The sequence below is a fragment of the Ranitomeya imitator genome, chromosome 2, assembly GCF_032444005.1.
Source record: "Ranitomeya imitator isolate aRanImi1 chromosome 2, aRanImi1.pri, whole genome shotgun sequence".
Taxonomy (NCBI): Eukaryota; Metazoa; Chordata; class Amphibia; order Anura; family Dendrobatidae; genus Ranitomeya; species Ranitomeya imitator.
The window spans coordinates 702,826,717-702,851,319 of NC_091283.1; the positions used below are offsets into that span (position 1 = coordinate 702,826,717).

Consider the following 24,603-nt stretch of genomic DNA (forward strand, 5'->3'; position numbering starts at 1 on the left):
CAACCCTTCGGGTTATCTCCCATTCCAGAGGCTGCAGCTCCCATGTGGCTGCTCGGCCTCCCAGTATGGTCCAGACGTCCTTCTCCTATCTCTGCCTCCTGGAGACTCTCTGTCTACTGGCTGACTCCTCCTCCAGACCAGGATGCCTATAGCTAAAGGAAGCTCCCATCAGTCCGAGTCCTGAGCTCCCCCATCTGACATGGATTTGGAATATGTTGTGTGTGGGTGACTTACCTGGTAAAGAGAATCCTCCTTGCCTCCTCACAAGATATTACCCTCCCCAAAGGGAAGGCAACATCACTGTAACAACCGGTTACCTGGGATGTTACAATAGCCTGACAAAGGGTACATTACACGAAACGTTGATATACTTCACTCTGGGGTGTAATAACTTTTTTTTTGGATATCAGAGTAGGAAATTAAAATCATAAAGAAAATCATTCCTTTTCATGCCTATTCTTGGTGTGCTAATCATTTATATTAATTTTCTGCTAGGCATTATCACGCTGCTGACTACACAAGAGAATAGTGCAGTGATCAGATGCTGTCAAAGGCAGACTATCTAACAATTAGAGGATCAATGAGCTTTCCTGATGTGTCTGTTTAAATAAAGAAAATTCTGATATTGCATAGTTCTGAAAGTTTAACAGGCTTTGTCATAAATGTCTGATCCCTACAGGTCCACCATTGGGATCCATATCTATCTTAAAAACAGAGGTCAGTGATCTCCTTCACCACCCTGCCTGGTACCTTGACTGCTGTCAGTTAGATACATGACTGCATGTCTGGCTTGCTAGTGGTGGCATCAATATCGCCACTCTGCCCACTGGTAGCAGATCAAAACCGTACCTAGAAGAACAACTGCCAAATGACAGCAGATCAACTCCCACTGGTAGAAAATCAACACCTCTCACCACTCTGGTAATGGCATCAAAACTCACATATATATCGGTTCCCTATATTGACTTCTTCTTATCTGGGGGCATTATTTCTATTGAATGTGTCACAAGAAAATCAGGTTTTTGTGTTACATGTCTAGGAGTGGTGGAAGTGTTCTGCTCCTTAACACTCTAAATGGTTAAATGTATTTGATATAGATGTATGTTATTTGAGAGTAAAACCTTGTGAGGCTCCAGTCTAGCCTAGATAGGGTTAACTTTAACTGCAAGCCCTGATTAGGGAGAGGGAGCTGGAATTAGTGCCAAGCTCAGGAAGTATCAAGTTCAGTAAGAGAAAGTGTGGTGAAGTGACAGAAGCAGTCACAGACAGTAGGCTGCTAGGGACAATGTGAGCCTATTAATCGGGGCAGTGGATTGCTATAAAACCCTTCCGTCTGTCAGCTTGGGAACCTTGAGTTGGACTTCACGGCCCTTGGGCGCACTAAGCCTGCGGAGCTACACGGGAAGAAGGTCTCAAACTCTCAGAGGCGGGAAATGATGCAATCCGGGTGCACTGCTAATGGTGTAGAAGAAATCCTAGTGCTAGAGGTGTTAGCAAGAAGGATGCTCTACCCATACAGAGAATTAAGGCTGAAGTTATGTCCGGTCTGGAGCCAGTGAAGGCCTATTGGCCACAAGTAAGTGCGATGCACTCCACATACAGCAGCACAACAGGACTGGGACACGTTTTGTCTGTGGGGTGCCATAGCGAGTTGGATCAGCAGCTTGCCCAAGACTACCTCGCAGAGGCACCTTACACATGTATTTTTTTAATATATGGGAATATTTTTTTTATGTTCTTTGGGATCTGTGACCCCACCTATTGTAAATGATAGATACTCTGCTATCAGCTGTTTATAGAGGCATTACCTGTCATTATAATCCTGCCTCTAATGATATGACGACTCTCTTTTTGAAAGGACAGATAGTATCAGTCTAAAATAGCCTCAGTTTGAAACTTGCAAGGCTATTAATTTTGTTTTTGAATGAACATAGATTGTAATATGAAAATAAATTGGAAAAATAAAAATATATATATTTAAATAAAAACGAGATTTAAAAAATAATTTTCTGATAAAACGTTCCCACTAACCGCTTTCTCAATGACCTTTGGACATGATCACTAGAAGCTTCTATGTAAAAGATAGCTAGTCTGTTCAATGCTGCTAATATACATGCCAGTTTTCTCAAATACCAGGAAGTATCATCTAGAGTAAAGCAGCCCGTTTGAAAATTGCAAGATTTTCTTTTTTTATTTTGAATACAGAGTGAGATATAGAAAAAAAATTGTAAAAAATATTTTAAAAAATACAGTTAATATAAACCCGATTCAAACAATAAATTAGCACGGTGGCTCAGTGGTTAGCACTGCAGCCTTGCAGCGCTGGAGTCCTGGGTTCAAATTCCACCAAAGACAATATCTGCAAGGAGTTTGTATGTTCTCCCCGTGTTTGCGTGGGTTTCCTCCGGGCACTCCGGTTTCCTCCCACATTCCAAAGACATACTGATAGGGAATTCAGATTGTGAGCCCCATCGGGGACAGCGATGATAATGTGTGCAAACTGTAAAGTGCTGCGGAATATGTTAGCGCTATATAAAAATAAAGATTATTATTAACATAATGACACATTCCTTTTAACCCTTTTCTATTGGGGGCAGCACAAGGAATAATGTTATAAGAGAGGTAGAGTGTACAGAGAGCTTACCAGGCTCCTCTCACCTCTCATCATGAGTAGAGATGAGCGAACATCGTCGGCTCCCTCCTTATTCGGCAAGCTACAGCGCTTACCAAAGAAGCTGCATCAAGAACTCAGATACCTGGATCGCTCCTGATGATCAGCTGTCCAATGCCGAAGCTGCATGTGTCGTGGCTGTGAGACAATCACAACACATGCATATAGAGCCTGTGTATGGTGACTGTGACACAGCTGCGACACATGCAGCTGCGGTGCGAACAGCTCGTCAGTCGGCGCAAGCCAGGTATCCAGGTTCCCAATGTAACTTCATAGGTAAGAGCTATATTTTAAGCAGTTCTCATAGCGCTTTTTTATGCTTTTCTTTTTTTCCCTCTGTAACATGTTTATTAATTGCTGTGTTCTCTGCATTTCCCCTGTATGGACAGTGAGAGAGAAAGACCAGTCCTTAGAAGAAAAGCTAAATTTCATAGGAAGCTTTTGAGTGATGTATCATCTAATTGAATTGTTTTGTCTACCCACAGGTATGCTCATTCACTTTCCTGCTTTGTCTGTCTATATGAAGTGCATAAAATCCCAACCTGGTACGCTCATTCACTCAGCTTTCCTGCTTTGTCTGTCTATATGAAGTGCATATAATCCCAACCTGGTACGCTCATCCACTCAGCTTTCCTGCTTTGTCTGTCTATATGAAGTGCATATAATTCCCCACCTGGTACGCTCATCCACTCAGCTTTCCTGCTTTGTCTGTCTATATGAAGTGCATATAATCCCCACCTGGTATACTCATCCACTCAGCTTTCCTGCTTTGTCTGTCTATATGAAGTGCATATAATCCCCACCTGGTACACTCATCCACTCAGCTTTCCTGCTTTGTCTATATGAAGTGCAAATAATCCCAACCTGGTACGTTCATCCACTCAGCTTTCCTGCTTTGTCTGTCTATATGAAGTGCATATAATCCCCACCTGGTATGCTTTGCTTACCCATTATTTGCTATCCATATGTACTTCATTCCTTTTGCGTCTCCCTTGCATACCTGAATGGTCTTCACCACCCCCTCTTTATGACCTAGCTTAACTGTGAACATGTGCTCAGGACACACATGCCCACATCCCCTCTCAGCTGTGAGCCCTTAGGTGCATATAAATTCAAAGCCATGAGTCTGATTTCTAATTACTCTGAGTTAGACTAGAATTGGACTGGAATTGACTGGAAGGTAAAGGAATACAACACTACTATAATGTTTCAGTTTCTTTTAAGATTCACCCCCATACTACTTTCTTCCTACCTTCTGTAATCCCTCCACCCAGTAAGGAACTAGTCATTTCTCCCTCCATCCTCCCCTCCCCAGCCATCTCTTTTCCTCCTCACAGCTGTTCCTCCACATACAATCCTTTTTCTCCAGACACACACGGCCACATCATGTCCTATCCAGCTCCCACCTTCTAACACTCTGTCTGCTACTCCTCATTGCTGGCGATGTATCCCCTAATCCTGGCCACCCTCAGCACATCCCCACACTCATTTCTAATCCCCTGCCACGATCCTCTACACGTCTTCACAACCACGATAACCTCATACCCATTCATCCAGCCCCCACTCCCCCGCTCCCCCTACCTGGAGCACTATGGAACGCACGCTCTGTCTGCAACAAACTGTCATTTATACACGACCTCTTAATCACTAACAAACTCTCCTTCCTTGGCATCACTGAAACCTGGCTAACCCCCTCTGACTCTCCAGCTGCACTTTCTTATGGCGGATTCAGTCTCTCTCACACCCCTCACCCCACCAGCAAATGTGGTGGAGGAGTTGGCTTGCTCCGGTTCCATACCTGCTCCTTTACATCAATTCCACTACTACCCTCCGCTACTCTTCCCTTGTTTGAGTTTCACTCAATCCGCATCTAATCCCCCCTCCAATCTACAGCTGGCTGTCATCTACCGCCCCACAGAACTAGCCATCTCCACTTTTCTTGACCACTTCACCACCTAGCTACTTCATTTCCTCTCAGCCGACATCCCCACTATCATCATGGGTGACTTCAATATCCCCATTGGCACTTCCACCTCAGCTGCCTCTAAACTTTTATTGCTCACTGCCTCCTTTGGTCTCACTCAATGGTCCTCTGTAACCACCCACAAAGATGGCCACACACTGGACCTCATCTTCACCCCCCTCTTTTCCCTTACTAATCTCACTAACACACCCCTCCCCCTGTCTGACCACAACCTACTGACATTTTCTTTCCTCTCCTCTCCTAGTATGCAACCCCCACTCCACAAACTCACCCTCGCAGAAACCTCAAACACCTCAACTTACACTCACTCTCTGAGTCCCTTCTCCCTCTTACAGACATAGCTTCCTTCCATGACACAGATGCTACTGCCACTTTATATAACACCACAATAAGAGCTACACTTGTTTCGACTGCTCCCTCATGCATAGCAAAACTCATACAATCAACAGGCAGCCCTGGCTGACCAGCCTGACCAAAGATCTGAGACGGACTTACAGGGTCACTGAGCGGAGATGGAAGAGATCTCGTTCCGCTGAGCACTTTATCGCATACAAGCAGTCCCTCACCAGCTTCAAGTCCACTCTCACTGCCGCAAAACAAACCTACTTCTCATCTCTCATATCCTCCCTGACTTACAACCCTAAACATCTCTTCAACACTTTAAATTCTCTACTACATCCCCTAGCACCTCCTCCCTCTCCTCTCATTTCTGCTGAAGACTTTGCCTCTTTCTTTAAGCAGAAGATCAATAACATCAGACAAAACTTTGGCCCACAGCCCCAATGGCCCTCCACTTGACTGCTCAGCCCTGTTCTTCCAAAACCAGCTTCTCCACCATGACAGACGATCAGCTCTCCACCCTTCTGTCAAGATCACATCTCACCACTTGCACACTTGACCCGCTCCCATCTCATCTCATCCCTAACCTCGCCAAAGTCTTCATCCAAACCCTAACACAACCCTTCAACTTCTCACTTACAAACGGTGTCTTCCCCTCATCCTTCAAACATGCATCAATCACACCTATCCTCAAAAAACCTCCCTCGATCTAACAGAACAGACATTCAGTCTCTCCCCCTGCCACACCACCTCCTCATCTCACCCCCTGTCTGTCAGTGTTCCCCAAGGCTCAGTTCTAGGACCCCTACTCTTCTCCATCTACACCTTTGGCCTGGGACAGCTCATAGAATCCCACGGTTTACAATATCAGATCTACCTATCTGGACCTGACCCCACTTCCTTACTGACCAAAATCCCACAATGTCTGTCTGCTATTTCATATTTCTTTTCTGCTCGCTTTCTAAAACTGAACATGAACAAATGAACAAAACAAAATTCATCATCTTTCCCCCACCTCATTCTACCCCTCCACCCAACCTATCCATCAATGTCAATGGTTGCTCACTTTCCCCAGTCCCACATGCTTGGTGCCCCGGGGTGATCCTTGACTATGTCCTCTCTTGAAAGCCACATATCCAAGCCCTTGCCTCCTCCTGCCGATTCCAACTCACCAACTCAAAAACATTTCCCGGATCTGTGCATTCCTTGACAATGAAACCACAAAAACACAAGTGCATGTCCTTATAATCTCCCACCTTGACTACTGCAACCTCCTACTCTCTGGCCTCCTTTCTAGCATTCTGGCATCACTCCAATCCAACCTAAACTCTGCGGCTCGACTAATCCACCTGTCTTCTCGTTATTCTCCAGCCTCACTTCTCTGCCACACCCTTCTTTGGCTTCCTATTGCCAAGAGGCTACAGTTCAAAACACTAACAATGACATGCAAAGCCATTCACAACCTGTCTCCTCAGTACATCTGTGACATGGTCTCCCGCTACCTACCTACATGCAACCTTGGATCCTCTCATGATCTCCTTCTTTACTCCTCTCTCATCTCTTCCTCCCACAACTGCATACAAGACTTTTCCCATGCTTCCCCTATACTCTGGAACTGTCTACCCCAACACATCAGGCTCTCGCCTACCACAGAAACCTTCAAAAGGAACCTGAAGACCCACCTCTTCCGACAAGCCTACAACCTGCAGCAATCCTCTGTCTGCTGAACCTCCGCATGACCAACTTTACCCTCTCCTTTTGTATCCTCACCCATCCCCTGTAGACTGTGAGCCCTCGCGGGCAGGGTCCTCTCTCCTCCTGTACTTGTGTGTGCCTTGTTTTACTTATGTTTATTGTACTTGTCTATATTTGCCCCATTCACATGTAAAGCGCCATGGAATAAATGACGCTTTAAAAATGTATAATAATAATAATAATAATATTGATCACAAGTTCGAGAAAATAGCTTATTTTCCATCTCATGAACTTCAACATTTTTTTTTTATAGCAGGATTTACTTTGGTTGTATTGTTCATGACCTAGATATGCTGCAGTGGTAGGAGCTGCATATCAATCACACATCTCAGTCAGCAGGAGATGAAAGTGTTCAGAGAGATTAGCATAATACTTAACTGTCTTCATCTATTGCCAGCAGGACCACATTGAGGCTTTGCTGGATCTGCTTCTCATCCTCGCCATCCACTCCACAAAGTTTGAGGCACTCTAGGTGCTGGCACAGACTCTCAGCATGGCAAATAGAAGCCCCTTCAGAAACAGTTGGCTTTATAAGTTCCTCTGGCACTAAAAGATTAGATTAAGACATTAAAACAAACTATTAGTAAACACCTACATCCTGGGTAAAAAATAAACATTGATTAGAGAACAATTACTTTAATTCTACAATCTCACGTCTCTGCATGCAGCTTTAATGGAGTTCAATTTGAGTATGTTTTGAATTCTCTTTTAAAGCCTTTGAAGCTCCAGTCTCAAGAATTACCCACTTTTGACAATCTTTTTTTTTTTTACAAGTGCCCGCTAAAAAGATAATTATAGACATATACAACAACACTTAAAAGCAAAATAATGGGTTACGTTTCACCTGGAAAACTCTCAAAATGCCAATAAAAATCAAAATAACCTGAACTTTTTAGGGTCTGATTAGCTTGTCCATCCCACAAATTCAGTTGAATTTTTGGTCACAGGTTACAAGAAACTTGTCACTTTGCATATATATAGGCCAATATATCAAAGTATTTAGGCCAGAAAAGTTGACTAGAGTAAAATTTCTGGCAAGACACGCAGAGGTGCACACCATTCATAAGACTGGCGTACAAAACACAAGTCTTAATAAATTGTAGCATTAATCTTTAGCTTCTGAGCTGTGTGTCATCAGACAGCTTATTTACATTCAATTTGTAGCTATAAGTCCTCATTATTATTATCATCATTCCTTACTTATTTTTACAGTACCATTAATTCAGATGTCCATGCTTTTTTCCATACGTAATGTTTTTTTTTTTTTTTTTAATGTTAACTGGATTTTGGGACCAGGATTTATGAGTGGCCAAAAGAGCCTGGGTGGGAAAGGTCGCTTTCATATTCAGTCTGGGCCACACAGGGCTAATATCAGGCAGCTAGGAATAGTTCAACAGAGTCTGTTTTGTTGAAGCTGGAGAAAGACCGTTCATGTTGGATAGTCTATGCTAAAGACTGAGAAATGCCTGCTATATCAAGTTGGTGAGACCTTTGATTTACTTTGCCTTACCCAGAGAGAGGACTGTTTTGCTATTCATTTGCACTAATGAAAGGCTGTTTTCATTTTTGGAGCTTTACTGTTTCTGATGGACAATAAATGGTAATCTATTTTGATATGAAAACCCTGTGCCTGTGCGTATCTGAGTGGCTGCCAGAAAGCCAGAACCCCACAGTAAGAACACAGACTGTTGTTCTTCAGTGTTTTGAATTTGAGTTCCAACATTGTTTGGTCTGTTTGTCAGTTTTTACCAACAGTGTTTTATAAGTGATGTTTAACTGATGAAAAATATATAAGTTGTAAAGCTTCCCCTATCTATTGCAATGTTAGTCATGAACATCACATGGATTGCACACTGTTGTATGTTATCCATGTGCTGTCAATGGTTTTCATGGACCCATAGACTTAAGTGGGTAAGTTAGATAATAATAATAATAATTTTTATTTATATAGCGCCAACAAATTCCGCAGCACTTTACAATTAAACGGGGACATGTACAGACAATAAATTCAGTACAAGTTAAGACAATTTAAACAGTGACATTAGGGGTGAGGTCCCTGCTCGAAGCTTACAATCTACAAATTTCTACAATCTACAATTTAGATCCATAATTCAGGTCAAAAATGGACACATCTCTGTGATTTTTGCAGGCTACTTGATCTGAAAGAAAACACGGAAGTGTGAGGAGTCCCATAGACTACAATTGGTACATGTTCTATCTGTGAAAAGCAAGGATAGAACATGTAGATGAAAAACAGAGTTTTCAATGAGGCCTTGAGTAGACATTTAGACAAGTTGTGTGACCCAAAACATTTTCAACTTGCTATCAATACTTGCTTTCACCTGACACATTGACATATAGCCCCAAAATTAATCATTTAATATACAGTGCATATGTGCCAGAAAAATACAGGGTCCCTTCATATTTTAGAGAATAAAAGGTGTCTGAGTTTCAAATTGGATATACACTGTAAAGAATTTGAGCCCAGATTCATTAACACAGGCATTGTGGACGCTAGGGTTGAGCGACCTTGACCTTTTTAGAGTCGAGCCGTGTTTCGCAAAACCCGACTATCTTAGAAGTCGAGTCGAGTGGAATCGGCCGATTATCGAGAAAAGTCGGGTATCGCCCGAAACATGAAACCCAATGCAAGTCAATGGGGGAGCATAGTCGGCAGTGAGTGGAGGCCAGGAAAACACCTACACTGCCCATTTTAATGGCAAAAACATCCATTCTTGTTAAAGAAGCTTGTCAATCATAATTTACCTTATAATAATTGGAAGGCATTTGAAATTGGGGGTCATTTGGCTAAAGTTGTGGGGGGTAGGGCTGGTTCAAGTAATTAGTGGGCCCAGTAAATCTGGACCACGTCACGGCAGTGGAGCAGGGAGAGGTAAGTATTTAAACTTTTCAAGTGCTGTGATCCTGAGCAAGCAGGGGGGGCCCACTCGTTGGCATTGGCACTGGCACAGGGCCCCTCAAAGTACAGCGGTGTGTTTGCACGGCGGGGGCGCCTCCCACCGGCAGCAACACTTTTGCGTACTATGAGAGGCCCTGTGCCAGTGACGTCGCCAACTAGTATTCCTCCCCCCACCTGATGAAGGAACCTGCACTTTCATCTGCACCTTCCTCTTTGTCCCCGTGTAAGGTGGTATGGTATGCGGGAAGAGGAACCCGACTTTCAGCAGGGTCACAATCTTGCTGTGTAGCGTGCATGGGGAATTTTGCGTTATGGGTCAATGTACCAGCAGACTCATCTATCACTGGCTGGGCAATGGGCAGGATGAGGAGGAAACACAGATATAGGCCCAAAGAATAAAGTGGGCTAAATGCAGTTCAAAATTGGTAACACAGGACTAACCAGGGGGCATTGCAGTGGAGGACAACTGGAATGAGAGGCTGACACAGAGAGTAGGCCCAAATCAGTAAGTAGTCGACATGCAGTTCAAAATTGGCAACCGTAGTAAACAGGCGGCCCAGCTTTGTTCAGTTGAGGAGAACAGCAAGGAGTGGCAGACACCGATAGTAGGCCCCAACCCAACTAGTAGGCCAAATGCAGTCTAACATTAACAACTACTTAACAAGAGCCTGAAAATGGAATTTCAGGACAGGAAACCAGGAGAACAGCAAGGAGTGGCAGACACCGATAGTAGGCCCCAAACCAACTAGTACGCCAAATGCAGTTGTTCCATTTAACTACAATTTAATGAGAGCCTGAAGATAGAAGTTCAGGAAAGGCAACCTGGAGAACACCTTGGAGTGGAACACACCATCTCTCTACACCCCATACCCAATTTGTAGGCCTAATGCAGTGTACTTTTCAACAACTACTAAACGAGAGCATGAAGATTGAAGCTCAGGAAAGGCAACCTGGAGAACACCTTGGAGTGGAACACACCATCTCTCTACACCCCATACCCAATTTGTAGGCCTAATGCAGCGTAGTTTCCAACAACTACTAAACGAGAGCATGAAGATTGAAGCTCAGGAAAGGCAACCTGGAGAACACCTTGGAGTGGAACACACCATCTCTCTACACCCCATACCCAATTTGTAGGCCTAATGCAGCGTAGTTTCCAACAACTACTAAACGAGAGCATGAAGATTGAAGCTCAGGAAAGGCAACCTGGAGAACACCTTGGAGTGGAACACACCATCTCTCTACACCCCATACCCAATTTGTAGGCCTAATGCAGCGTAGTTTCCAACAACTACTAAACAAGAGCATGAAGATTGAAGCAATGGAGAGGAAACCTGGGGAACACCTTGGGGAGGCAGACACCGTTAGTAGGCCCTACCAAAGTTGTACACCCAATGCAGTTTTAAAATTCCTAGAGGCTGAAAACAAGACTATTGACGCTCAGCTTTTTTCAAAGGAACACAGCTGAATTGAGTGGCGCAGACAGACACAGGTAGTAGGACTCAAACCAAAAATGTGGCTCACTGCAGCAGAAAAAAGTTACAGGGGTACACAAGCTGCAGTGCTCTGGGCAGTGGAGGACAATTTCAATAGTGAACCGCAGACAGACTTTGTACGCCTACTATTAAAAAAAGGATGCTCTATGCAATTATAAATAGGTTCTAGGGGTACACAGGCAGCAGTGGTGTGGTCAGTGGAGGCCTAGTGGAAGGAGTGACCGCAGACAGGCATCGAAGGCCTAAAATAATAACACATGGCTGTAGGCAATTTTAAATTGGTTCCAGGGGTACACGGGCAGCAGTGGCCTGGTCAGTGTAGTAGTAGTAGAAAGAACGGACCGCAGACAGGCATCGAAGGCCTAAAATAAAAAAATTGGGCTGGCTGTAGGCAATTTTAAATTGGTTCCAGGGGTACACGGGCAGCAGTGGTGTGGTCAGTGGAGGCATATTGTAAGGAGTGACCGCAGACAGGCATCGAAGGCCTAAAATAATAACACATGGCTGTAGGCAATTTTAAATTGGTTCCAGGGGTACACGGGCAGCAGTGGTGTGGTCAGTGGAGGCCTAGTGGAAGGAGTGACCGCAGACAGGCATCGAAGGCCTAAAATAAAAAAATTGGGCTGGCTGTAGGCAATTTTAAATTGGTTCCAGGGGTACACGGGCAGCAGTGGTGTGGTCAGTGGAGGCCTAGTGGAAGGAGTGACCGCAGACAGGCATCGAAGGCCTAAAATAATAACACATGGCTGTAGGCAATTTTAAATTGGTTCCAGGGGTACACGGGCAGCAGTGGCCTGGTCAGTGTAGTAGTAGTAGAAAGAACGGACCGCAGACAGGCATCGAAGGCCTAAAATAAAAAAATTGGGCTGGCTATAGGCAATTTTAAATTGGTTCCAGGGGTACACGGGCAGCAGTGGTGTGGTCAGTGGAGGCATATTGTAAGGAGGGACCGCAGACAGGCATCGAAGGCCTAAAATAATAACACATGGCTGTAGGCAATTTTAAATTGGTTCCAGGGGTACATGGGCAGCAGTGGTGTGGTCAGTGGAGGCATAGTGGAAGGAGTGACCGCAGACAGGCTTCGAAGGCCTAACATAACAAAAATGTCAATACAATGGTATTGTCAGTGGCAGGCATTGAAGGATGTCAGCGCATAGACTAAACATTGGTGGAGCTGTGAGATAATTTTGCAAGTGGTAGAGCACTGTTTGAGCTGGGGGGGGGGAACTGTCTTGTGGCCGGCGGTACAGGCCCAGGGCCCCTCATATTACAACGGTGTGTCTGACGTTGGGTGCGCACCACCACCGCCAGAGACACTTTATTGTACTAGGAGGAACCCAGTGGCAGTGCCGTCGACCAAAAGCGGGCACACCCACCTCTTCAGACAAACAGCACTCTCACGGGTGCTGTCGCCAAGTGTCGATACCACGGCCCCGTGTGGGGAGTTTGGCCATTTAGTGAGGTGTAAACATGTCGTATGTTGGACAATCAGGTGCAGAAAATTACGAGATTGGAAAAGGCATTCAGAATAGTCCACAGGCAAGACCTTTTCATAGGAAAGCTAGGTGTCAGCCGGGCAAGGTGGGGCAAAAGATTTCGAAATCCAGTTGTGGTTCATTTTAATGAAGGTTAGATCATCTACATTTTGGGTAGCCAGACGAGTCCTTTTTTCTGTTAGTATTGAACCTGCAGCACTGAATACTCTTTCTGATAGGACACTAGCTGCCGGGCAAGCAAGCTCCTGCAATGCATATTCTGCCAATTCTGGCCAGGTGTCTAATTTTGATGCCCAGTAATCAAATGGGAATGACGGTTGAGGGAGAACATCGATAAGGGATGAAAAATAGTTTGTAACCATACTGGACAAATGTTGTCTCCTGTCACTTTGAATTGATGCTGCAGTACCTGTCCTGTCTGCGGTCATAGCAAAATCACTCCACAACCTGGTCAGAAAACCCCTCTGGCCAACGCCACTTCTGATTTCTGCCCCTCTAACTCCTCTGGTCTGCTGGCCCCTGCAGCTCGTGTGAGAACGATCACGGGCGCTGTGTGCAGGGAATGCCAGAAGCAAACGGTCAACAAGAGTTGATTGTTTGGTTGCTAATATTAGTTCCAAGTTCTCATGTGGCATTATATTTTGCAATTTGCCTTTATAGCGAGGATCAAGGAGGCAGGCCAACCAGTAATCGTCATCGTTCATCATTTTAGTTTTGCGTGTGTCCCTTTTGAGGATACGTAAGGCATAATCCGCCATGTGGGCCAAAGTTCCAGTTCTCAAATCTGCGGTTGTGCTTGGTTGAGGGGCAGTTTCAGGCAAATCCACGTCACTTGTGTCCCTCCAAAAACCAGAACCCGGCCTTGCCGCGCCACCAATTTCCAGTGGCCCCGGAAAAGCTTCCTCATTAAAAATATAATCATCCCCATCATCCTCCTCGTCCTCCTCCTCCTCTTCGCCCGCTAACTCGTCCTGTACACTGCCCTGGCCAGACAATGGCTGACTGTCATCAAGGCTTTCCTCTTCCTCAGCTGCAGACGCCTGATCCTTTATGTGCGTCAAACTTTGCATCAGCAGACGCATTAGGGGGATGCTCATGCTTATTATGGCGTTGTCTGCACTAACCAGCCGTGTGCATTCCTCAAAACACTGAAGGACTTGACACATGTCTTGAATCTTCGACCACTGCACACCTGACAACTCCATGTCTGCCATCCTACTGCCTGCCCGTGTATGTGTATCCTCCCACAAAAACATAACAGCCCGCCTCTGTTCGCACAGTCTCTGAAGCATGTGCAGTGTTGAGTTCCACCTTGTTACAACGTCTATGATTAGGCGATGCTGGGGAAGGTTCAAAGAACGCTGATAGGTCTGCATACGGCTGGAGTGTACGGGCGAACGGCGGATATGTGAGCAAAGTCCACGCACTTTGAGGAGCAGGTCGGATAACCCCGGATAACTTTTCAGGAAGCACTGCACCACCAGGTTTAAGGTGTGAGCCAGGCAAGGAATGTGTTTCAGTTGGGAAAGGGAGATGGCAGCCATGAAATTCCTTCCGTTATCACTCACTACCTTGCCTGCCTCAAGATCTACAGTGCCCAGCCACGACTGAGTTTCTTTCTGCAAGAACTCGGACAGAACTTCCGCGGTGTGTCTGTTGTCGCCCAAACACTTCATAGCCAATACAGCCTGCTGACGTTTGCCAGTAGCTGCCCCATAATGGGAGACCTGGTGTGCAACAGTGGCAGCTGCGGATGGAGTGGTTGTGCGACTGCGGTCTGTGGACGAGCTCTCGCTTCTGCAGGAGGACGAAGAGGAGGAGGAGGGGGTGCGAACGGCTACAGCCAACTGTTTCCTAGACCGTGGGCTAGGCAGAACTGTCCTAAACTTGCTGTCCCCTGTGGACCCTGCATCCACAACATTCACCCAGTGTGCCGTGATGGACACGTAACGTCCCTGGCCATGCCTACTGGTCCATGCATCTGTTGTCAGGTGCACCTTTGTGCTCACAGATTGCCTGAGTGCATGGACGATGCGCTCTTTAACATGCTGGTGGAGGGCTGGGATGGCTTTTCTGGAAAAAAAGTGTCGACTGGGTAGCTCGTAGCGTGGTACAGCGTAGTCCATCAGGGCTTTGAAAGCTTCGCTTTCAACTAACCGGTAGGGCATCATCTCTAACGAGATTAGTCTAGCTATGTGGGCGTTCAAACCCTGTGTACGCGGATGCGAGGCTAAGTACTTCCTTTTTCTAACCATAGTCTCATGTAGGGTGAGCTGGACTGGAGAGCTGGAGATCGTGGAACTAGCGGGGGTGCTGGTGGACATGGCAGACTGAGAGACGGTGGGAGATGGTATTGTTGCCGCCGGTGCCCTAGATGCAGTGTTTCCTACTACGAAACTGGTGATTCCCTGACCCTGACTGCTTTGGCCTGGCAAAGAAACCTGCACAGATACTGCAGGTGGTGCGGAAAATGGTGGCCCTACACTGCCGGAAGGGATGTTGCGTTGCTGACTAGCTTCATTGGCCGAGGGTGCTACAACCTTAAGGGACGTTTGGTAGTTAGTCCAGGCTTGCAAATGCATGGTGGTTAAATGTCTATGCATGCAACTTGTATTGAGACTTTTCAGATTCTGTCCCCTGCTTAAGGTAGTTGAACATTTTTGACAGATGACTTTGCGCTGATCAATTGGATGTTGTTTAAAAAAATGCCAGACTGCACTCTTTCTAGCATCGGATACCTTTTCAGGCATTGCAGACTGAGCTTTAACCGGATGGCCACGCTGTCCTCCAACAGGTTTTGGCTTTGCCACGTGTTTTGGGCAAGATACGGGCCCGGCAGATGGAACCTGTTGCGATGTTGATGCCTGCTGCGGCCCCTCCTCCTCCGCTTCAGAACTGCTGCCGCCTGCACCCTGTTCCCCCAATGGCTGCCAATCGGGGTCAAGAACTGGGTCATCTATTACCTCTTCTTGTAGCTCGTGTGCAACTTCGTCTGTGTCACCGTGTCGGTCGGTGGTATAGCGTTCGTGATGGGGCAACATAGTCTCATCAGGGTCTGATTCTTGATCATTACCCTGCGAGGGCAATGTTGTGGTCTGAGTCAAAGGACCAGCATAGTAGTCTGGCTGTGGCTGTGCATCAGTGCACTCCATGTCAGATTCAACTTGTAATGGGCATGGACTGTTAACTGCTTCACTTTCTAAGCCAGGGACGGTATGTGTAAAGAGCTCCATGGAGTAACCCGTTGTGTCGCCTGCTGCATTCTTCTCTGTTGTTGTTTTTGCTGAAGAGGACAAGGAAGCGACTTGTCCCTGACTGTGAACATCCACTAACGACGCGCTGCTTTGACATTTACCAGTTTCACGAGAGGAGGCAAAAGAGCTAGAGGCTGAGTCAGCAAGATAAGCCAAAACTTGCTCTTGCTGCTCCGGCTTTAAAAGCGGTTTTCCTACTCCCAGAAAAGGGAGCGTTCGAGGCCTTGTGTAGCCAGACGACGAACCTGGCTCCACAGCTCCAGACTTAGGTGCAATATTTTTTTTCCCACGACCAGCTGATGCTCCACCACTACCACTACCCTCATTACCAGCTGACAATGAACGCCCCCGGCCACGACCTCTTCCACCAGACTTCCTCATTGTTTTAAAAACGTAACCAAACTAACGGTATTTGTTGCTGTCACACAACTTACACGGTGAGCTATAACTTCAGTATGATTTAGCTACCCCTTTACAGGTGAGTGAGACCACAACGAAAATCAGGCACAATGTTACACACTCTGTTGTTGGTGGCAACAAATGAGAGAGATGCCACACACGCAGGACTGTCACTGAAGCACAAATGTAAATATTAATCTCCCACTGATTTGATTTTTTTTTTTTTTTCAGGGAGACTTTAGGAAAAAAAAATAATAGAATAAAATGATTTTTTCAGGAAGAATTTAGAAACCAAATAAAATAAAATGATTTTTTCAGGGAGAATTTAGAAAACAAATAAAACAAAAAAAGGCTTTCTATGGCCCACTGAGTGAGAGATGACGCACACAGGAGTCAAGAGTGGCACACAAGCCCAGAGGCCAATATTTATCTCCCACTGATTGATGTAGTGATTTTTTCAGGTAGATTTTGGAACCCAAATCAAGCTAAAAAAATAATAGGCTTTCTATGGCCCACAATTGGAGAGAGAGAGAGAGATGGCACACCCAGGAGTCAAGACTGGCACACAAGCAGAAAGGGCAATATTAATCTCCCACTAATTTGATTTTTTTTTTTTTTCAGGGAGACTTTAGGAAAAAAAAATAATAGAATAAAATGATTTTTTCAGGAAGAATTTAGAAACCAAATAAAATAAAATGATTTTTTCAGGGAGAATTTAGAAAACAAATAAAACAAAAAAAGGCTTTCTATGGCCCACTGAGTGAGAGATGACGCACACAGGAGTCAGGAGTGGCACACAAGCCCAGAGGCCAATATTTATCTCCCACTGATTGATGTAGTGATTTTTTCAGGTAGATTTTGGAACCCAAATCAAGCTAAAAAAATAATAGGCTTTCTATGGCCCACAATTGGAGAGAGAGAGAGAGATGGCACACCCAGGAGTCAAGACTGGCACACAAGCAGAAAGGGCAATATTAATCTCCCACTGATTTGATTTTTTTTTTTTTTCAGGGAGACTTTAGGAAAAAAAAATAATAGAATAAAATGATTTTTTCAGGAAGAATTTAGAAACCAAATAAAATAAAATGATTTTTTCAGGGAGAATTTAGAAAACAAATAAAAGAAAAAATAGGCTTTCTATGGCCCACTGAGTGAGAGATGACGCACACAGGAGTCAGGAGTGGCACACAAGCCCAGAGGCCAATATTGTTCTCCCAATGATTGATGTAGTGATTTTTTCAGTTAGATTTTGGAACCCAAATCAAGCTAAAAAAATAAAAGGCTTTCTATGGCCCACAATTGGAGAGAGAGAGAGAGATGGCACACCCAGGAGTCAAGACTGGCACACAAGCAGAAAGGGCAATATTAATCTCCCACTGATTTGATTTTTTTTTTTTTTTCAGGGAGACTTTAGAAAAAAAAAATAATAAAAAAAAAATGATTTTTTCAGGAAGAATTTAGAAACCAAATAAAATAAAAATGATTTTTTCAGGGAGAATTTATAAAACAAATAAAACAAAAAATAGGCTTTCTATGGCCCACTGAGTGAGAGATGACGCACACAGGAGTCAGGAGTGGCACACAAGCCCAGAGGCCAATATTTATCTCCCACTGATTGATTTATTGATTTTTTCAGGTAGAATTTAGAACCCAAATCAACCAAAAACATAAATAGGCTTTCTATGGCCCACTATTTGTGAGAGAGATGGCACGCTCAGGACTGGCACACAAGCCCAGAGGCCAATATTAATCTCCCACTTTTTATTTTTTTTCAGGGAAAATTTATAAGCCCAATAAAAAAAATAATAAATAGGCTTTCTATGGCCCACTATCTGAGAGAGAGAGATGGCACGCTTAGGACTGGCACACAAGCCCAAAGGCCAATATTAATCTCCCTTTTTTTTTTCAGGGAGAATTTATAAAACCAAAAAAAAAAAAATAAATAGGCTTTCTATGGCCCACTATTTGTGAGAGAGATGGCACGCTCAGGACTGGCACACAAGCCCAGAGGCCAATATTAATCTCCCACTTTTTTTTTTTTGTTCCAGGGAAAATTTATAAACCCAATAAAAAAAATAATAAATAGGCTTTCTATGGCCCACTATCTGAGAGAGAGAGATGGCACGCTTAGGACTGGCACACAAGCCCAAAGGCCAATATTAATCTCCCTTTTTTTTTCAGGGAGAATTTATAAAACCAAAAAAAAATAAATAAATAGGCTTTCTATGGCCCACTATTTGTGAGAGAGATGGCACGCTCAGGACTGGCACACAAGCCCAGAGGCCAATATTAATCTCCCACTTTTTTTTTTTTTGTTCCAGGGAAAATTTATAAACCCAATAAAAAAAATAATAAATAGGCTTTCTATGGCCCACTATCTGAGAGAGAGAGATGGCACGCTTAGGACTGGCACACAAGCCCAAAGGCCAATATTAATCTCCCACTGATTGATTTATTGATTTTTTCAGGTAGAATTTAGAACCCAAATAAAGCAAAAAAAAAAAAAAAATAGGCTTTCTATGGCCCACTGAGTGAGTGATGATGCACACAGGAGTCAGTCTTGGCACACAAGCCCTGAGGCCAATATTTTTCTCCCACTGATTGATGTAGTGATTTTTTCAGGTAGATTTTAGAACCCAAATCAAGCAAAAAAATAAATTGGCTTTCTATGGCCCACTGACTGAGAGATGGCACACACAGGAGTCAAGAGTGGCACACAAGCCCTGAGGCCAATATTTTTCTCCCACTGATTGATGTAGTGATTTTTTCAGGTAGATTTTATAACCCAAATCAAGCAAAAAAATAAATAGGCTTTCTATGGCCCGCTGAGTGAGAGATGGCACACACAGGGATGGCACTCTAGCAGAAATGTCAATCTTAATCTCCCACAAAAAAAAAAAAAAAAAAACAGGGAGTGTCCAACAATTACTATCTCCCTGCAGTAATCTCAGCCAGGTATGGCAGGCAGCAATAAGGAGTGGACTGATGCACAAATTAAATAAAAAGTGTGGACAAACAAAAAAGATAGCTGTGCAGAAAGGAAGGAACAAGAGGATTTGTGCTTTGAAAAAAGCAGTTGGTTTGCACAGCGGCGTACACACAGCAATGCAGCTATCAGGGAGCCTTCTAGGGCAGCCCAATGAGCTACAGCGCTGAGGGGAAAAAAAAAAAAAAATGTAGCTTCCACTGTCCCTGCACACCGAAGGTGGTGTTGGGCAGTGGAAATCGCTACAGCACAAGCGGTTTGGTGGTTAATGGACCCTGCCTAACGCTATCCCTGCTTCTGACGAAGCGGCAGCAACCTCTCCCTAAGCTCAGATCAGCAGCAGTAACATGGCGGTCGGCGGGAACGCCCCTTTATAGCCCCTGTGACGTCGCAGACAGCAAGCCAATCACTGCAATGCTCTTCTCTAAGATGGTGGGGACCAGGACCTATGTCATCACGCTGCCCACACTCTGCGTTTACCTTCATTGGCTGAGAAATGGCGCTTTTTGCGTCATTGAAACGCGACTTTGGCGCGAAAGTCGCGTACCGCATGGCCGACCCCGCACAGGGGTCGGATCGGGTTTCATGAAACCCGACTTTGCCAAAAGTCGGCGACTTTTGAAAATGAACGACCCGTTTCGCTCAACCCTAGTGGACGCCAGTCATAACGATCAGGACCGCTGGAGTAAGATGTGCCTATTTCATTAATGCAGAGTGCAACTATAGAGTGGCTTTCTTAGCTTGCACCTGTTCACACTTGTCTTTTTCTGTTTAGACGTGGCAGTCTTTTTTTTATATTTGTAGTATACGCCCTCTGACTGAGCACTCCTCCCATCAGCTGACGGTGGTTTTAAATAGAGCTTGATCCTACCAGCCCATATAATTGCAGGCTTTTAGCCCTGCAGAGGCATCATATTATGTTTAAGGTCCAACAAAGAGGTACGCCTTGTCAACCAGCGGGCTGTTGGGCTTACACGAATTGGCCAATTTGTGCGCTAAATACAAATGTGTACAAATTATAGCGTTTTGGAGTTCAATTTGATAGTTATATAGAACTAGATTGTGGTCCGATTCTAACGCATCGGGTATTCTAGAATATGCATGTCCCCGTAGTATATGGACAATGATGATTCCAGAATTCGCGGCAGACTGTGCCCGTCGCTGATTGGTCGAGGCAACCTTTATGACATCATCGTCGCCATGGCAACCATTATGACATGCACCTGTTCACATAAGTCTTTTCTGTTTGGAAGTGCCAATCAGGTTTTTGAAATTTGTTTTTTGATATTTCATTAGGAGGTGAACTAAACTTATTGAATTAGTTGCAGCTTACAAATACCAAGTGCCTCTTTCAGAAATATACTCCATTTTTTTTATTTAAATGATTTTCTTGTCCAAAAGTAGCAAAACAAATTGGGTATCACCATAATCATATTGACCCATACTATATACAGTGCTTTGCGAAAGTATTCGGCCCCTGGAACTTTTCAACCTTTTCCCACATATCATGTTTCAAACATAAAGATACCAAATGTAAATTTTTGGTGAAGAATCAACAACAAGTGGAACACAATTGTGAAGTTGAACAAAATTTATTGGTTATTTTAAATTTTGTGGACATTCAAAAACTGAAAAGTAGGGCGTGCAATATTATTCTGCCCCTTTAACTTAATACTTTGCTTGCTTTTACTGCGATTACAGCTGCAAGTCGCTTGGGGTATGTCTCTATCAGTTTTGTACATCGAGAGACTGAAATTCTTGCCCATTCTTCCTTGGCAAACAGCTCAAGCTCAGTAAGGTTTGATGGAGATCATTTGTGAACAGCAGTTTTCAGCTCTTTCCACAGATTCTCGATTGGATTGAGGTCTGGACTTTGACTTGGCCATTCTAACACCTGCATACGTTTATTTGTGAACCATTCCATTGTAGATTTTGCTTTATGTTTCGGATCATTGTCTTGTTGGAAGAAAAATCTCCATCCCAGTCTCAGGTCCTTTACAGACTCCAACAGGTTTTCATCAAGAATGGTCCTGTATTTGGCTCCATCCATCTTCCCATCAATTTTAACCATCTTCCCTGTCCCTGCTGAAGAAAAGCAGGACCAAACCATGAATTTGCCACCACCATGTTTGACAGTGGGGATGGTGTGTTCAGGGTGATGAGCTGTGTTACCTTTATGCCAAACATATCGTTTGGCATTTTTGCCAAAAAGTTCGATTTTGGTTTCATCTGGCCAGAGCACCTTCTTCCACATGTTTGGTGTGTCTCCCAGGTGGCTTGTTGCAAACTTTAAATGACACTTTTTTATGGATAGCTTTGAGAAATGGCTTTCTTTTTGCCACTCTTCCATAAAGACCAGATTTGTGCAGTGTACGACTGATTGTTGTCCTATGGGCAGACTGCCCCATCTTAGCTGTAGATCTCTGCAGTTCATCCAGAGTGATCATGGGCCTCTTGGCTGCATCTCTGATCAGTCTTCTCCTTGTTTGAGATAAAAGTTTAGAGGGATGGCTGGGTCTTGGTAGATTTGCAGTGGTATGATAATCCTTCCATTTTAATATGATCGCTTGCACAGTGCTCCTTGTGATGTTTAAAGTTTTGGAAATCATTTTGTATCCAAATACAGTTTTAAACTTCTCCACAACAGTATCCCGGACCTGCCTGTTGTGTTCCTTGGTCTTCATGATGCTCTCTGTGCTTCAAACAGAACCCTGAGACTATCACAGAGCAGGTGCATTTATACGGAGACTTGATTACACACAGGTGGATTATATTTGTCATCATTAGGCATTTAGGACAACATTGGATAATTCAGAGATCCACAATGAACTTCTGGAGTCAGCTTGCTGCACTGAAAGTAAAGGGGCCGAATAATATTGCACGCCCCACTTTTCAGTTTTTGAATTTCCACAAAAATTTAAAATAATCAATAAATTTCGTTCAACTTCACAATTGTGTGCCACTTGTTGTTGATTCTTCACCAAAAATTTACATTTGGTATCTTTATGTTTGAAGCATGATATGTGAGATAAGGTTGAAAAGTTCCAGGGGTCGAATACTTTCGCAAGGCTATGTAACTAAATCATTATTTATACTGCACAGTGAACTCTGTAAGAAACAAAAATAATGCTGGGATTGCTGGTAAAAGTTCATCCAAACTCACATAAAATGAGATCAAAAAGTCATATGTACCAAAAATAGTGCCACAAAACCTGCAGCAAAATGATTTTTTATGCATTTTTTGAACAAAACTACTGAAACAAACTGCATGAAGTTGGTATAACCATCATATGAACCTACAGAATAAAATTAACATGTTTATCAAAATGAATAGTGTGTAAAAAGATATTAACAATCCAGAATTGTGGTTTCTTTTATTCCTTCCAGCTCTCAGAAAGCGTATTAAAGAGTGATTAAAAGTAGTACAGGATGTACCAGAAAATGGGGCAGTTTAACACTAAATTACATCATGTAATGAAAACAATAGTCCCTCATTCAGTTCCATTGATGTAAAATTGTAAAACCTATGGTTGTCAAAATATGGAAACACAAAAATTGCATGATTTTTTTTTGTTTTCAAACTGAATAATTGTTGTATTTATGCAGCATGTGAATGGAATGTGGTGAAAAGACACAAAAAATGCTTTGTTCTAAATATCCAAAATGGGCTTTTCCTTAAAAGGTTAAACTGGTAAATACACCGTATATACGCGAGTATAAGCTGACCTGAGTATAAGCCGACCCCCTAATTTTGCCACAAAAAACAAAACTGGGAAAACTTAATGACTCGAGTATAAGCCTAGGGTGGAAAATGCAGCAGCTACCGGTAAATGACAAAAGTAAAAATAGATACCAATAAAAGTAAAATTAATTGAGACATCAGTAGGTTAAGGACAGGCCGGAGCGAGCCACCCCCTCCCCCCCAAGGCTAAGCGGAGGCCAGCATGACAATGGGTTGGAGAGGAGGGGGTGGGGCTGAAGGGGTTAACAGTACTAGGGGGCGGGGGGGCTAGTGGAAGAGAGGGTTAGGGAAGTGTCAGGGGGCGGGGGCCGGTCAGTTCCCGCTCACCAGCACTGGAAGCAGAAGCATCATGTCAGGTGTGGACGCTGTGCTGCAGAGCCTGAGGGCGGCTGCAGCCTCCCGGCCTCCTGGATGGCTCGAGGCACAGGTTGCCCACCTGCTGGATGGCGGCGCCGGCGGCAGTGGATCCTCGCCGGCGGTCCCCCACCTCGATCGGCGGGCTCGGCGGACACGGCCCCCCGAGCGCCTATCGCCGGATCCTGGGCCTAGCGCCCCCCGCAGGCGTAGGAGCCCCTCCCGGGACCCTCCAGGCCGGGCGCCGGTAAGAGCAGCGGCGAGTAGGCCCCGGCCTGGGAGGAATCCGACTGCCAGGCGGGGCGCAGCGGCGGTTGCAAGGCCCTCACCTCGTGGTGCGGTGGGGGCGGAGCCAAGACGCGCCGGGCAGCGCTTGGGGCCTAGAGCAGTGGGAGGCCGCGGCGGTGCCGGTCCCGCCGCGCGGCCTGCCTCGGCGGTGCGAGCGGGGCCCAGAGGAGCGGTGGATGGAAGCGGGGCGGGCGGCCCGAGGCAGGACGGCGCTGGGTCGCCCCCTACAACAGCGGCAGGGGGTCCCCCTGCTCCAGGGCTTTGGAGCGGACAGCCTCCTGCGGCGGCCTGGAGTGCGGCTGGCGCCGGTCAGCAGGATGTGCCCTCGCCGGTCCAGGCTGCGTCTCCCCCTATCGCGTGGAGTCCGAATCCGGGGTCCCAAGGGCCAGCGGCGTCCCGTAGCAGCGGGTCTGACGGACACCTCCAAGGCACATCGGTGGACGGGTCGGTGGCGGATTGGGCCGTCCGTGGACGTCCGGATACCAGCACTCCGGCTGGAGGGACCACAGATCCCTTGCAGCCCGGTGAGTATGCGTCTGTGTCTCGTGTGTGTTCTTTTGATGCTAGTGCGCCTGCGCTTAGTGGGGGTCAGGGAGCGCTTAGCGGCGTAGCTGCGGCGGGGGTGGCAGGCGGCGTTGAAGCGGCAGGGGTATGGGAGCTTTTGGTTAATGTGCAGAACCTACTAGCTAGATTGGATCGTGATGTGGCTCCGCAGGGTTTTCTGGGTGCTTGGTCTGGTGTATCACGGAGTCCGGTTAGTGCAGCAGCAGTGCAGGCTGAGGTTGCTGAGCCAGTTTCAGTTTCTGTGCAGACCGAAAAGGAGAAGGAGTGTAGGGTCCATTTAGATGATAGGGCGCACGGTGAAGTATACGTGTGTTTTGAGGGCACGTTGGGGGCGCATCTTAAGAAAGAGGTCAGG

General features: G+C 45.2%; 1 protein-coding gene across 2 annotated transcripts in view; it reads right to left on the reverse strand.

Moving 5' to 3' along the window:
- Positions 1–24,603, reverse strand: part of LOC138665540 (rap1 GTPase-GDP dissociation stimulator 1-like) — a 489,411-nt gene that overhangs the window by 255,446 nt on the left and 209,362 nt on the right. For both annotated transcript variants that reach the window (XM_069753123.1, XM_069753124.1), the window contains exon 2: positions 7,128–7,295. In XM_069753123.1, the coding sequence (XP_069609224.1) occupies positions 7,128–7,295 (168 nt within the window). The remainder of the gene's footprint in view (positions 1–7,127; positions 7,296–24,603) is intronic.